The sequence below is a fragment of the Ailuropoda melanoleuca genome, chromosome 19 (assembly GCF_002007445.2).
Source record: "Ailuropoda melanoleuca isolate Jingjing chromosome 19, ASM200744v2, whole genome shotgun sequence".
Classification (NCBI taxonomy): domain Eukaryota; kingdom Metazoa; phylum Chordata; class Mammalia; order Carnivora; family Ursidae; genus Ailuropoda; species Ailuropoda melanoleuca.
In genome coordinates this window covers 33,454,116-33,467,644 of record NC_048236.1, presented here as the reverse complement: position 1 = coordinate 33,467,644, position 13,529 = coordinate 33,454,116, and the positions used below count along the sequence as shown (strand labels likewise).

Genomic DNA, 13,529 nt, shown 5'->3' with positions numbered 1-13,529 from the left:
TTACTCTTAAGGCCTAAGCTTGGAACTGGCACACTCTCATTTCAGCATACATTTTATTGACCAAAGAAATTACATGTTCAAGTCCAAAGACAAGGGCTTGGAAAGTATAACTGCCTTTTGTGGAAAGAACTGTCAAGTTACAGTGCAAAGAACTTTGACACAGGAAATGGATGATGAGGAATTGGGGCCTAAGTCAAAGTCTGGATTATCAAAATATTTGGAGGGAATTCTGAGGTACTCCAAATGCCTCTGTTTTTTCATTTGTGACTAATAAATTATCATTAAACCTAGCCTTTGTTTATGTAGTAGGATAATGTTGAATTAATCTCTGTAATTGAGATATGTAAATGAAATAGATTTCCTGGCTGAGAAGCTAAGAGAGACGAGGATGGGGGCACCAGGTAGCCCCTCCCCGCAATTTGATGAGAGTTGTAAAGATTTCAATATTGTCATATATTTCTTTATATTATTAAAAGGAAATTTAAAAAAATCTTGTCTCATAAATAAGAAAAACAATATTTAGTGTTTACTCATGAAATCAGTCTAGGTTTGCATAAACTATTTGCTGTTGGACCTATGACTAATTCTAAAAAGCCTATGATAGTAGATAGATTTTATTGAACAACTTGATGCTTCCTGATAAAAGTGGAAACTGAATTTATATGACACTTTTGACTTTTTCTTAATAAACGAAATGAATATGATCCAACTTTATTCAATTTAATATTACTGGAGACTAGAGTGTTCTCTCAAGCGAATCTGAACCAGTAAGCTTCTAATTTGATTCTGATGAAGTAAGATTTTTTTATTGATATATAATTGACATATAATTTTGTGTCCGTTTCAGTTATACAACATAATGATTCAATACTTGTGTATATTGCAAAATGATCACCACAGTAACTCTAGTTAACCCTATCATCACATATGGTTATAATTGGGCTTTTTTGTGTGATAATAACTTTTAAGATCTACTCTCTTAGCAACTTTCAAATATACAGTATGGTATTAACTCTAGTTGCCAAGCCGTACATTATATCCACAGGACTGACTTATTTTCTAACTGGGAGTTTGTACCTCTTGACCTCCCCTTCACCGATTTTGCCCCTCCCCCCCCCCACTGCTGACAACCACAAATCTGTTCTCTGTAAATTCAGGGTTGTTGGGGTTTTTTGATTTTTGATTTTTTTTTTTTAGATTCTACATGTAAGTAAAATCATACGGTATTTATCTTTCTCTGTGTGACTTATCTCACATAGCATAATACCCTCAATGTCCATCCATGTTGTTGCAAATGGCAATATTTCATTTTTTTATGGCTGAATAATATTCTCTGTGTGTGTGATTTTTTTTTAATCCATTCATTCATCTATTGATTGCTTCCATGTCTTGGCTATTGTAAATAACACTGCAGCGAACATGGGGGTACAAGTATCTTTTCTAGTTAGTGTTAAGATTTTTTTTCACAGTGTCTCAGAAGAAAAGGTAAGGTAAGTAACAATGTAGAACTCAGAATGACTAATGGTGATAACTGTAAGAAATGTACCAAAATTATAACTGTTGCAATTATGACTTTTTTTCTTCTTCATAATAATTTTAATTACAACTACAACTAATGTTGAGCTCTTGTTAAAAACTGGCACAAGAAAAACCTGGCATAATCCTAAGTACTTTATTAATTTCTTTTAAGAGTTTAGAAATTTATTTGTTTTAGGGAGGGAGAGTGAGCACGAGCAGGGGGAAGGGCAAAACGGGAGGGAGAAGAAGAGGGAAAGAATCCCAAGCAGACTCCATGTGTATTTTCAAAACAGAAATAGGGGCGCTTGGGTGGCTCAGTCAGTTAAGCATCCAACTCTTGATTTCAGCTCAGGTCATGATCTCAGGGTTGTGGGATCCGTATGGAGCTCCGCACTCAGCCGGGAGTCTGCTTCTCTCTCTCCCTCTCCCTCTGCCCCTCCCCCTGCTCACACTCTCTTTCAAATAAATAAATAAATCTTTAAAAGCAGAAATAATATGGTAATAACCTTTCAAAACAAGAAAATTGTACCATCTTCGGGGTAACAGTTTATAAGCAATCTGACATATACCATTTAAAAACAAATGTACCAAAACAAAGATACCATTTGTAAACCTTTTTCTCCAGGACAGTACTTGCTGTATTATTGGAAAGACTTGAGTTCCAGCATCTGCCTTGGGCAAGTCCCTTAACATCTCAGAGCCTCTGTCTCTGCATGTAAAATGACTCTAATTAGTTGCCATACTTCTTTTTTTTCTTCAGGAGTTATTTATTTTAGAGAGAGAGAGTGCATGCCTGCCAGCAGGGCAGGGGAAGGGGGGGTGGGGGACAAGGGCTGGTGGAGGGGCGGCAAAGGGAAAGAATCTCAAGCCGACTCTCCACCAAGCGCTGAGCCTGGAATGGCTTCCATCTCACGACCCTGAGATCATGACCTGAGCCAAAATCAAGAATTTGACGTTCAACTGACTGACCTACCCAGGCGCCCTGTAGTTCTCTACTTCTTAAAATTGTTGAGGGGATCATATGAAATATATGAAAACAACTTGTAAGTCATAAAGTACCATATAACATTAGGCAGTGCTTTATTTTGTAAGTCAAAATCTTAAAAATTTGCAGCTAGAAAATTATAATTAGATGTTTCCTAGATAATACATGACACATTCATAAACAAAATATTAAGATAAAAATACACAAAGCTAGTTCTTATTCAGAAAATCAAACTATGGTATAAATATGGCATCAAGTTCTATTCTTACTCAGTGGTGCATAAATTGGAAGTGCTGTGGCTAAAGCCAGCTCTATGTTCTAAGACACTGTTATTTAACACAAATAGTGTTTTGTAAATGATATTTAAATGATATTTCGCATTGCCATTTATTAGAGCCAGTTTCTCACAAATGTCTGTAGAATTAAGATTTTAAATATTAAATAATAGTTAAGAAAGGGAAAGACTTTAGTTTGTTCACTGTTACATCCGCATTGCCTAGAACATTGTCTAAGACATGGTATTTGTTGAAAGACTGAATGAAAGAATACTCCGATAATTGGAGAAGAGAGTTTAAGAACAGCTGTGACACATGACACATGAAGATGTTAAGCACAAGTACTGGTAATATGTGTAATATTCTGAAATTTCTTTGGCTCACATATGTTTGGCAGGTTTAACATTTCTTTTTATTTGCTTTACGTAGGGACGAGCTGCCTTAACACAAGAGAAGGAGGAATTTGCCCATGAACATGAAGAAATGAAAAACCTAGAAGCCATTGTTCAAGATATAAAACCAACTGCCCTCATAGGTAAACTTCTCCCTCTTTCCAGTAAACCCCACCCTGATCCCATTTTGGCCTGATTCATTTTCCTACTGATTTTTGAGGCATGATTTAGCTTTTTAAAATTTTAATCTTTGAAATTCACAAACACAATTACTCATTCACTGAATCAACAGTACCCCATGGACACCTAGATTTGTAAATTTAGTACTGTCTTCTCAGTCTTACCGATTCCAGCGGAAGTGGGGGCCCCCTCTGCTAACCCTGTCAGCCTGTGAATCCTTGGCATAATCAACTCTTCTCCAGACTTGATTAGTCCAGATAGACAGTGGTTCTCAAATAGGAGTGATTGTGCGCCCCAAGAAACATTTGGCAATGTCTGGAGATGTTTTCGGTTGTCACAACTTTGGAGGGGTCGGGGGTGGAGACTGGGGGTGCTGCTGAACATCCGACAATGCACAGGAAAGCCCCCCACAAAGAATTATCCAACCCAAAATGTTACTATCCCGGAGATTACGAAACACTGAACTCACTGGACCCTCCTTGAAGACAGGGACCATACTTGACGCAGTAGTTCACACAGTGCATGTCCATATATGATCTTTAATATAGTCAAATTTAATGTGGTTGAAAAAACTCAGCCAGAGTTACAAAACTTCATGCCTCATTTTGTGTGTCTATAGTGTTCGTCCCTACTTTGTATCGTTCTTCATTCCTGGGAGCTCTTGTGAAACAGATGACAGTATTGAGAACAATGATGATTATCATAATAAAAGGGAATACTCTGTAACAGAAACTGCGATGAACCTTTATTGTTGTTTTTTACAAAATACATGAGGAATATTATTTTTTTCCATTTCCATTATGCTAGTTCCTTTATTCTTCTCTTAGGATTCTTTCATTGAGTGATACTTCGATTTTATAATTGAATTGGATGATTGTCCTAAGTGTTAGCATTGGTTTATAAACATAATTACTTTGTAGCCTGAGAGACTGGAATATAATCATAGAATTGTTTATAGAGATAATATATATTAGGCACATTCTAATTTCCTGATATAAATGTTTGTAATCAAAATACATAGTGAACGGGTCGCTAACTCCATGTATTATGAGCCAAATGTTATATCTGTGATTTTTTATATAGATACTGATAGATTTGTAACCCTGGAGATCATTGGCATTAACGAACTTACCTCTTTTTGTCACTTCAATGCAAATGTTCTATATTTTGTTTAGGGTCCATTAGAAAGTGACCTGGCGTGTCTCACTGTTTTGAGGGCATGGACTTCTTAGGTGAATTAACCAATGATAGTCTATTCACTGGTTTCTTATTTCTACATTAGGAGTTGCTGCAATTGGTGGTGCATTCTCAGAACAAATTCTCAAAGATATGGCTGCCTTCAATGAACGGCCTATTATTTTTGCTTTGAGTAACCCCACTAGCAAAGCAGAATGTACTGCGGAGCAGTGCTATAAACTAACCAAGGTAAAGCGAAAGTATAACTGATTTCTACCCTCCCCCCCGCCCCGTTCCCCGGCTCCACCAACGCTGGCGCAGACTCTGATATTTTAATAATCTAATTCTTATTCATTATAGGAGAGCGAAGGATATCTAAGGTTCTTACCACTTAATCTTTAAAAATTAAACAACCAAGGTTGAAATAAAAGTGAGTAAGTCAGAAGGGATAAGAACTATTTCCTTTTCTAGAACGTTGTTGTATAAATCCTCCTCTTTGGTAAAACAAAATAAACTCTTCAGTGTTTGTTAATAATTTTTCTCAAGTGATTTGCAAGTATCTAAGATTGAAGTATGAAAGCTAAAAAGAAAAAAGTTTGATTCTAGATGCTTATTAAAATAACTCTTAACTAGCGATTTCTGAACATTGAAGCATGCAGTATAAAACCACAATCTTATTTTTGCTTTGCTAAATCCTGGGTTTGGATTTTGATGCCATGGGTGGTACATTTGGGCAGCTGTTTTGACATCCACCCAGTTTGGGCTAGGAGTCCTCAGAGCTTTGGTACTTTGCTGTTGCCAAAAGAATGGCTTATTTTATACTATCTTTTTATTAATATATATTTGACTGATAGGTTGACAAGAGCTTTCTTCCGTTCAAAGACTTGAAAATGTCATTACAACAAAATAGAGGTCGAGTCATATATATCTAGCACCATTATGTGGAAAATAAATCCAAAATGAACTAGAAAAGGTAAACATGACACAAAATTAAATCACTCTGCACAAATCAGAGCTTGATGGCTCCGCTTCTTTAATATGATAGCCTTCACTGCTCATTACCGGAGTTATTGAACTTGTTGGCAAGGAGCTACCTGAGCTTCTCTCTCATATTTGGGATGGCATCAATGTCCTCAGTAATTTTAATTTTCGACCCATCTCTAGATTGAGGAATTTGCCTGGCATCCCCTCAGTAGTCCTTAAATCTTTACAAGGGAAAACAAATTCCTCTGGGCAATAAAATTTTAGTATGGATCGCACATAGTAGGCACATTATAAATAAGTGTTTATGTAATTATTTTGTCATATATCTAGGTGTGAAGAGTGTATAGACTCACCAGTAATAGACAAAAACTAAACAAGCCAAATTTATGTATTTGTATTTTTAAATCTGAATGTGTCTGATGTAAATGGACTAAACTCTTTCTTATTCTCTTACTTAATGTTCTATGTTGTTAAAGAAATTGAAACAAAATTGAAAGTCATTTTGAGGCTAAAAATGTGAACACTGGTTCAGCCAAAGGATTACAGCACAAGCAAAGACAAGTAGAGACTCAGGCACAGGTGAAAGGTCATTAGGAAATGTTAAAAATACAAAGTACAGGAAGATTACTGAATCATGAAAAACTATATCCAAAAATAGTATGGAGAGATTTTCTTCTCCATATGAACACTCCATATACATGAGAATGTTTAGCTGTCATTTAGTGAGTGCCATTCCTCCTTAAAATACTGATTCTAAAACAGTAGGCAGGAAGGGAAGGCGGGAGGGAGATAAGCATGTATGTAATGTTGCAGGTCTTTTTCTCAAATACGGTTTTTTGAAGATATATGATGTATATATCAAATAATAATTAAGTTATATTAGAAAGTTGCTTGTAATAAAATATTTTATCTGCTAAACAGAGCTGAATGTATCAGACTTTTCTGAAAACAAAACCTAATGTTCTATAAAATATAAGCATCCTACAGACACCTGGATGAGAATTCCTATTTTCTTTCTCATCTGTTTTCACCTTTTTATACCCTGACGAAGGTTGAATCATATTATACAACTGTACCTGTATACAAAAAGTATATTATGACCTTTGTTAAAAATGAATATTAAGTTAATATTATTAACATTATAATGGATTAGACTCTAAATAGGGATGAAAGTTACAGCCCAGCCCTTGATCATTTAAATGATGCTTTGGGGATTTAGTGCTGTGGACTTCTCAAATGGATTTCTTAGATTGTGATGCTTTATTTGTCAAGGGTTTCCTATATCTATTTTAGAAGCCTGACTGTTCTCAGCTATATTTCCACCCTCATCTTTGCAGATCAAACAGAGTCTCCCTTTTTTGAGAGAGAGAGAAAGAGAGAGTAGGCGAGCGGGGGGAGTGGCAGAGGGAGAGAGAGAGAATCCCAAGCGGACTCCATACCCAACACAGGGCCATCATGGAGCTCGATCTCAAAACCCTCAGAGCATGATCAGAGCTGAAAGTAGGAGTCCATTGTTTAACTGACTGAGCCACCCAGGTGTCCCTCTTCCTTCTTGATTAACCATATGGAATGGCAGCACCTGGCAGGCCCTACGTCACGGCCATCTAAAGCATGCATCAGGTGAGGTTTCTCAAAAACAGTGTGACAAAATATGAAGATTAGGGAAAACATGACAGTTTTTGACAATTATTGATAATTTAACCTTCCTCTTATTTGCTAATCCCATTTGTGCTATTGAGTTTGTTTCCTTCATGATTTTCTATATAATTCTTTACAATATAGAAATACGTAAAATTTGTCCCAGTGATTATGTTGAAATGTGTAGATCCGTAAACTCTAGCCTAAAATGTCATTTTTTCCAGTGCTCTAATGTTAACCTGTCATTTCTTTTATCTTCAGAAGTCTATAATCTGAAACCCCTATAGAAATCGTTGATAGACATATGGGTTGGACCCCTGCAGAGAAGAGAGTGGTGGTCTTGAGGTATCCTGTGCTTTGCACACTTCTCTGAGAGTGAGGCAGAGAGCGGTAGTAAGCACCCACTTCAGAAATTACTGCCAACATCATAAAAACTTGCCCAGACTTATCAGGGAGTTAATGAAAATCAGTCTTCTTTTAAACACTCAGTACTTTAACTATGGGGTAGTTCTGTTATGACACATTTGTTTAAAATATTGCACTCCTTTTTAAAGTTAGTTGTGTGTCTGTGTTGTAGGGGCGTGCGATTTTTGCCAGTGGCAGTCCTTTTGATCCAGTCACTCTTCCAAATGGACGGACCCTGTATCCTGGCCAAGGAAACAATTCCTATGTGTTTCCTGGAGTGGCTCTTGGTGTCGTGGCATGTGGATTGAGACATATCACAGATAAGATTTTTCTCACAACTGCTGAGGTATTGTAAAATATTCTGCATTCACCAGGGCTGTAAAACACCAAATGAGCTCAGTGTAGGTGGTTTAATGATTTATTTATATAACATCTCAGCTCACTCCCTATAAGGTACAAAGTCGAAAGGGGAAGAAAATCTCTCCTAGTGGACAATAAGAGGTGGATAGCAGGTTCATATTGTCACTAAATAGAAGACTGTTCTTCAGTAGCCAGTAGAAAAACTGTTCTGATCTCTTACAAGGGACACTTTTTTGTCTTCACACTTCCAATCAAATTTTGTGACAGTAGTGACACAATTAAAAATACTGTTTCCACATCATAATGAAGTGGTAAGTATTTCTCCACTTCTCCACACCTTCCTAAATAATAACGTTTTGAAGATTGAAAATGCAAGTCTTCTTTGGCATAGTGAAAAAGTATCATTGAGGGTTCAGGGCAGAAAACAGAAACTACTCTAATATTTTGAGCAGCAAGAAAATTAAAACAGGGGATTAGTGTTTATAAAGTCATTAAAAGGACAGATGTGGGTTTGAGTGTGGCCTTCAGGAAAGATTCTCAGAATATCTCACAACAGACCCACTAGGGACTGTTGAGCTACTCTTAGGAACTGGAGGATCTAAAATTTAGCCTAGTTGCAAGCTAACAAGTTAGCCTGCCATAGTTTCATAGATGATGGCACAAAACCCTTAGGTCAGAGACCAAGGACTTTATTACTTATGGCACAAGAGGTACCATAAACTTCAGGTTCCCATCACTTTCCCTGACCCCTCAAGCTTCAGGGGGATGATACAGTGATCGGGCATGTATTTGTAAAACGATGAGCTTTTGATAATCAGAATGTTCATCTGGTTGATACCATGTTTGAACAGAATGCAATTCATGAATGAGAAATTTGAGTGAATTTCCTCTAAAATTAAACCACTGTACAACATTATAACTAAACTGAGCTAAATAAAAATCGATTAAAATTCAAATATTTTCATCTTGAAAACATGCTATTCTTTCTGTTTTGAAGGGGAACTCTAAGAATATAGATAAAGAGCCTTATGCTATTGATGTGATCTGAGGATTATAAACCCGGTGTTTAGCTCCTGGCCTCATTCTGTGAGAACAGGTGTCTGAAGGGTATAACGTTCTGCTCCTTTCTTTCTCTTCACTGTGCTAAAACCATGACAGCCGATGCCTCAGAGTTTCTTTAACTCAAAAAATCTTGTTAAACGTAAGTAGATGTCTAATTACTAAGAGAGGTTTTCAAAGCTTGTTTATAGATTAAGGAAAATGTAATCGTTGTTCTATGTAACCGACACACCAAAGGGGGAAAAAAAATCTTTTACTCACTGTAGCCCATGTTTGCTTTTCTGAATAACTCCAGCACCATCTAGTGACAAGGTTCGTGAAAAAACAATCCTTCCGTTTACTATCCAGGCAAAGTAATAATCACTCCCAAAGAACTTTGAAGAAAAAAAAAATGTAATGTCAATAGTCATATTCTTATCATAACTAGTGATCTCTCTGGTGAAATCTTGTTCATCTTTCCCCTGGTTTTCTCTCAGGCTTCAACACAACATTCCTGTTTTTCATACCACCTCATTGTTTTGTCTTCTTTTCTTGTCCCTTTTAACTAAGAGCTTTTTTCTAGCATTCTTTTTTTTTTTTTTTGTCCATTTTTAATTCCTCCCTTTTTTTTTATGCTTTCAGGGATCTCATCCATTTTCTTGTTTCCATTATTTTAATTCTAAAAGTGGCCAAATATATGGATCTCTGCTTTCATCTTTTCCCATGTCTCCAGTTACCTGATGGATATTTCCACAGAAATGCCCTGCTCTTTCCTTAAACCCAAGATGTATAAAAACTCACCTTCCCTCACCCTCAATATTTGATTAGTGACACCCCTTTCTAGGCAGACACTAAGGCTTAGAAGCCTGACATTCTTTCATTCTCCTTCATCCCAAAGCTTCAAACACACCGTGCATATATACACCTATATAACTGCTCTATTATCCTGCCTGGAAAACTCAGAACTATTTTCCATCTATCTAAGCCTATCTGTCTGGTCACTACTTAGGTCCCACCTCACACTTGAATCCTCTTGTGACTACTGTGACCCATCTTGATCTTTCTCCTTAGCCATAGCTGTCTTTATCAAACACTTTAACATTTAATTTAATTTCTACTTGTATTATGCTCTTAAGAGCTTTATGTTTTTAACAGTTAAGTGTTGCCTTGCAATCAAATTGTAAATCATCTCCTTTAAAGACAATCTTTCATATACTTCTTTCAAAATACCATTAGCACTTTGCACAATGCTAAAGCACATAATAGAAACTTAGTACATACTTACTGAATTGAGCTAAATAGAACTAGTCCTATATCTTAGCAAGAAGAATAAATGCAACACCACAGATGCTCACTGCTAGATGAAAGTCTTGGTCTGGATTACATTTTGTAGTTAACAAAAGTTACATGTAGGAGATCCAGGTGAATCTTTTTGTTTGGCAACCCAAAATTTATTACTTTAGGATTATTTCAGAAATACTAGTTGGGTCTCTTACGGAACTAGAAATCTCATGGATCAGCATCAATCCTGAAGATTTTCTGGGTATTTTTATATCACAAAGAGATTTCTGGCTTTCCTGGCACTCTGGCAGCCTTCTGGACCTCTGATAAGAGCACTTAGTGCTCCCCTGGGTTAGCCCTCCTGGCCCTGCATTGTCTGTACAGCAGCCTGGGAACAGACTCCTCACCTCCTGCCCACATCCGAGACGCAAGCCATGGCCTCTTATCCTTACACTGTTCCTCCTGAGTCACCTGCTTCTTGTCCTCTCACCTGCCTCGTCTCACCCCTTCATGATGTCTGTACAGAGGACATTAGAGATGATCACCATAGGCAATAGCATCTGGAGGAAACTGATTCTTTTAAGTCACTGGATAATTGAAAATCCAGCTGTTGTAACATTGCCAAAATGAAACAAAGAGAGATCATTTGAAAGTGGACCCAGTGTGGTTAGAGACACACCAATGGCATATCAAGAGCAGCAAATAATTTTTGAGTGAATGAGCTAATAGATGAGAGTGACACTATGACTCTTGTATACTCTCTCCTTTTCCCCAGTTAGTCCCTTCTGTTTTAGTGATTTGGTTCCTAACAGTAGGCTCCCCGTTGTCACCTGTTGCAGTGTGACTCTGTTCCACAGTGTCTTGGCTCCCTCTCTGTATGACAGGCATCCATGAAGAGGAAAGACTTAGACTGATTCTTCTTTACTCATCCATCTTCTAACTGTCCCCGGTCTCTTTAAAATGATACTGTGTAACATTCAGGGGAAGAAACAATGATGTTGGATACCAGCAATATGCCAATGGTGAGAGGAGCATAATACATATTATCTCATAGAAAGAATTTGCAGTTGGTTGGTTATATTACTTGCCTCCAAATTAAAAAGCTAATAAGCTAATATGTTGTAGAGCTAGGTCTGACCCCAAAAGGTATTTTACTTACATTTTGCCATGCTGGCTGCCATCTGTGTTTTTAAAAGTGTAATAGCTAAGATTTATCGAACGCTTACTTTGCCAGACAATGTGGTAAATTCCTTACTGGTGTTTATTTCATTTAATCCCATGAATTCGGAATTGTTATTAGTCTTATATCACCAAAGAGAAATCTAGGCTTAGACAGGTTAATTCATTTGCCTGAATTCAAGCAAATAGTCATTACTGCAGTTAGAATTTGAATATAGAACTACCGCCCATCAGAGCCTGAGCTTTCAACCACCATGCTATTCTATCCTTTCAAGATTACACTACTCATTTTTTTCTCTATCCAGTTAAGTGAGAATACTGGATCCCCATGTAAGTTTTTGCTTTAACATCTAAAAAATGCCAACTGATTTAAATCTGCTAAAAATCTTTTACGGAAAAACAAGGAGTAATAAGATTTTGTAAAGCACCCAATATTCAATGGGGAATCAACAGAAATTGGTTTTATTTTGCCCCAGTCACTGTTCGGAATAGTTCTCCATCAAGTCTTTCTTTTCTTTCTCTTAATGGCATCTCAGTAACGTTCACTTGTTTCAATTCACTCATTCTTTTAATGAGTATTAATTAAGTAACTACTATTTGCTAGGCATTATTCTGGGTGCTGGGGATACATCAGTGGACAATGATTAAACATCTGTCCAGTTCAGAATTTGTATCCAATTCAGATATGTCTTTTCCCTTCAGTACAAGAGGCCTGCAGCAGCAGCTGGCAGGGAGCCACCTTCTCTCTTACTGGCCCCCCATACCAGCACCTTGAGGGGGAAAGAGTGTGGCCAGGCTCTGAAAAACCTCCTCCCCCTTCTCATCAAGTCCTATTTCCTCAAATGTGTTGGAAACAGAAAAGAAGGGTATGGAAAAGGGCAAACATGTCTTTTATTAACTTTCCACTTGTTTAGGCCATCAAACTATTTGAGGCAGGGGCCAAAATCTGGCTTTCTCCTGGGGCATGTATACAGGAGTTTAAAGGACCCTCTGGGGCCTGACGTGAGAGGTCTGGCTCCAGCTCAGCCTCCCTCCCCTTCCGCAGCTTTCCCAGCCTGTTGGACCATCCTCCGCAGCGGTCACTCAGCCTTGGATGGGAGCTTATGCCTTCTCGGGGTACAGGCTGCTCCCCAGCAACCCCCCTTCTGTCTGGTTCCCCCCTCCTCTTCTCTTCACCTCTGCTTATATATGCATGTCTGTAACTGCTCAGGCTACGTGGGGAACAGAATGCCAGTCTCTCCTTGAAGGCCCCTCAAACTCTCGAGAGGAGGCAGCATGCAGCAAGAGTGAGGAAAAGCCACTGCATCGCCCACGAGGCCAAACCATGGTTCAAGCGACTCTCCCTCATCCTCCCCCACCTCCGCCTTCTGGGAAGGGGTGGCTGTGTTTGTGGGGGTGGCAGGGCTGATTCCACCACCTGTTAACTCTGAGCGAGATGGCAGTCCCCACTTATTTGGTGGCTTCGTTATAATGTGAAACACCTAATCCTCTTTGCACTTGAGCTGGGGGCGCTGAGCACCAATTCTGGGGCAAAGGGAAAGTTTTACTCAACATCCTGTACAAAGGCAAGAAATAAATGAGTTAAACAGTGTCTTTATTATAAAATTCTTTATGATCAACTTTCTGTTAATATAATTATACATAATATTTTGAATAATATGCAATCATATTAATCAAATAACATGTATACTAGTAACTTCACCTCGCTCTCCTTCACCCCACACCCCTGCCTCAATATCCTTGTTCAGAAGTCCTCAGTCACCCATAGTATTTAACCAGAACTCCTTAATTTGGCATTGACAGTGCTCCACTCCTTATTCTCTATACCGACCCCCTAGATCAGGACACTTGGGCTCGCTGAGTCCAGCTCATACATCTCTGCCTTTGGTCTGAATCTTCTTTCTGGAGGGCCCACCCTTTCCCTGTTCGTCTGACTCCTAGCTCTCCTTCAGTCCTGTACTCAAGCTCCTGCCAGTGTTTCTCTGGATTTCGTAACGCTCACATTTCACCCTTAGCCGAGGCTGTCCTCTCTCAGCATTCTCTTTTTCTCCCTCACTAAATTATAACTTTCTCAAGGGCAGGAACTGCTTTTTTTTTTTTTTTTGTAAAGGTTTTTTT

The 13,529-nt window shown here is 38.1% G+C and overlaps 2 protein-coding genes across 3 annotated transcripts in view; one reads left to right on the top strand and one right to left on the bottom strand.

Annotated features, from left to right (window-relative positions):
* DOP1A (DOP1 leucine zipper like protein A) overlaps positions 1 to 13,529 on the bottom strand; it is a 126,255-nt gene that overhangs the window by 60,471 nt on the left and 52,255 nt on the right. The window lies entirely within an intron of this gene.
* The window catches only part of ME1 (malic enzyme 1), a 320,859-nt gene that overhangs the window by 304,910 nt on the left and 2,420 nt on the right, over positions 1 to 13,529 (top strand). The window contains exons 10-12 of the mRNA XM_034648285.1: positions 3,208 to 3,313; positions 4,633 to 4,775; positions 7,726 to 7,899. Of these exons, the coding sequence (XP_034504176.1) occupies positions 3,208 to 3,313; positions 4,633 to 4,775; positions 7,726 to 7,899 (423 nt within the window). The remainder of the gene's footprint in view (positions 1 to 3,207; positions 3,314 to 4,632; positions 4,776 to 7,725; positions 7,900 to 13,529) is intronic.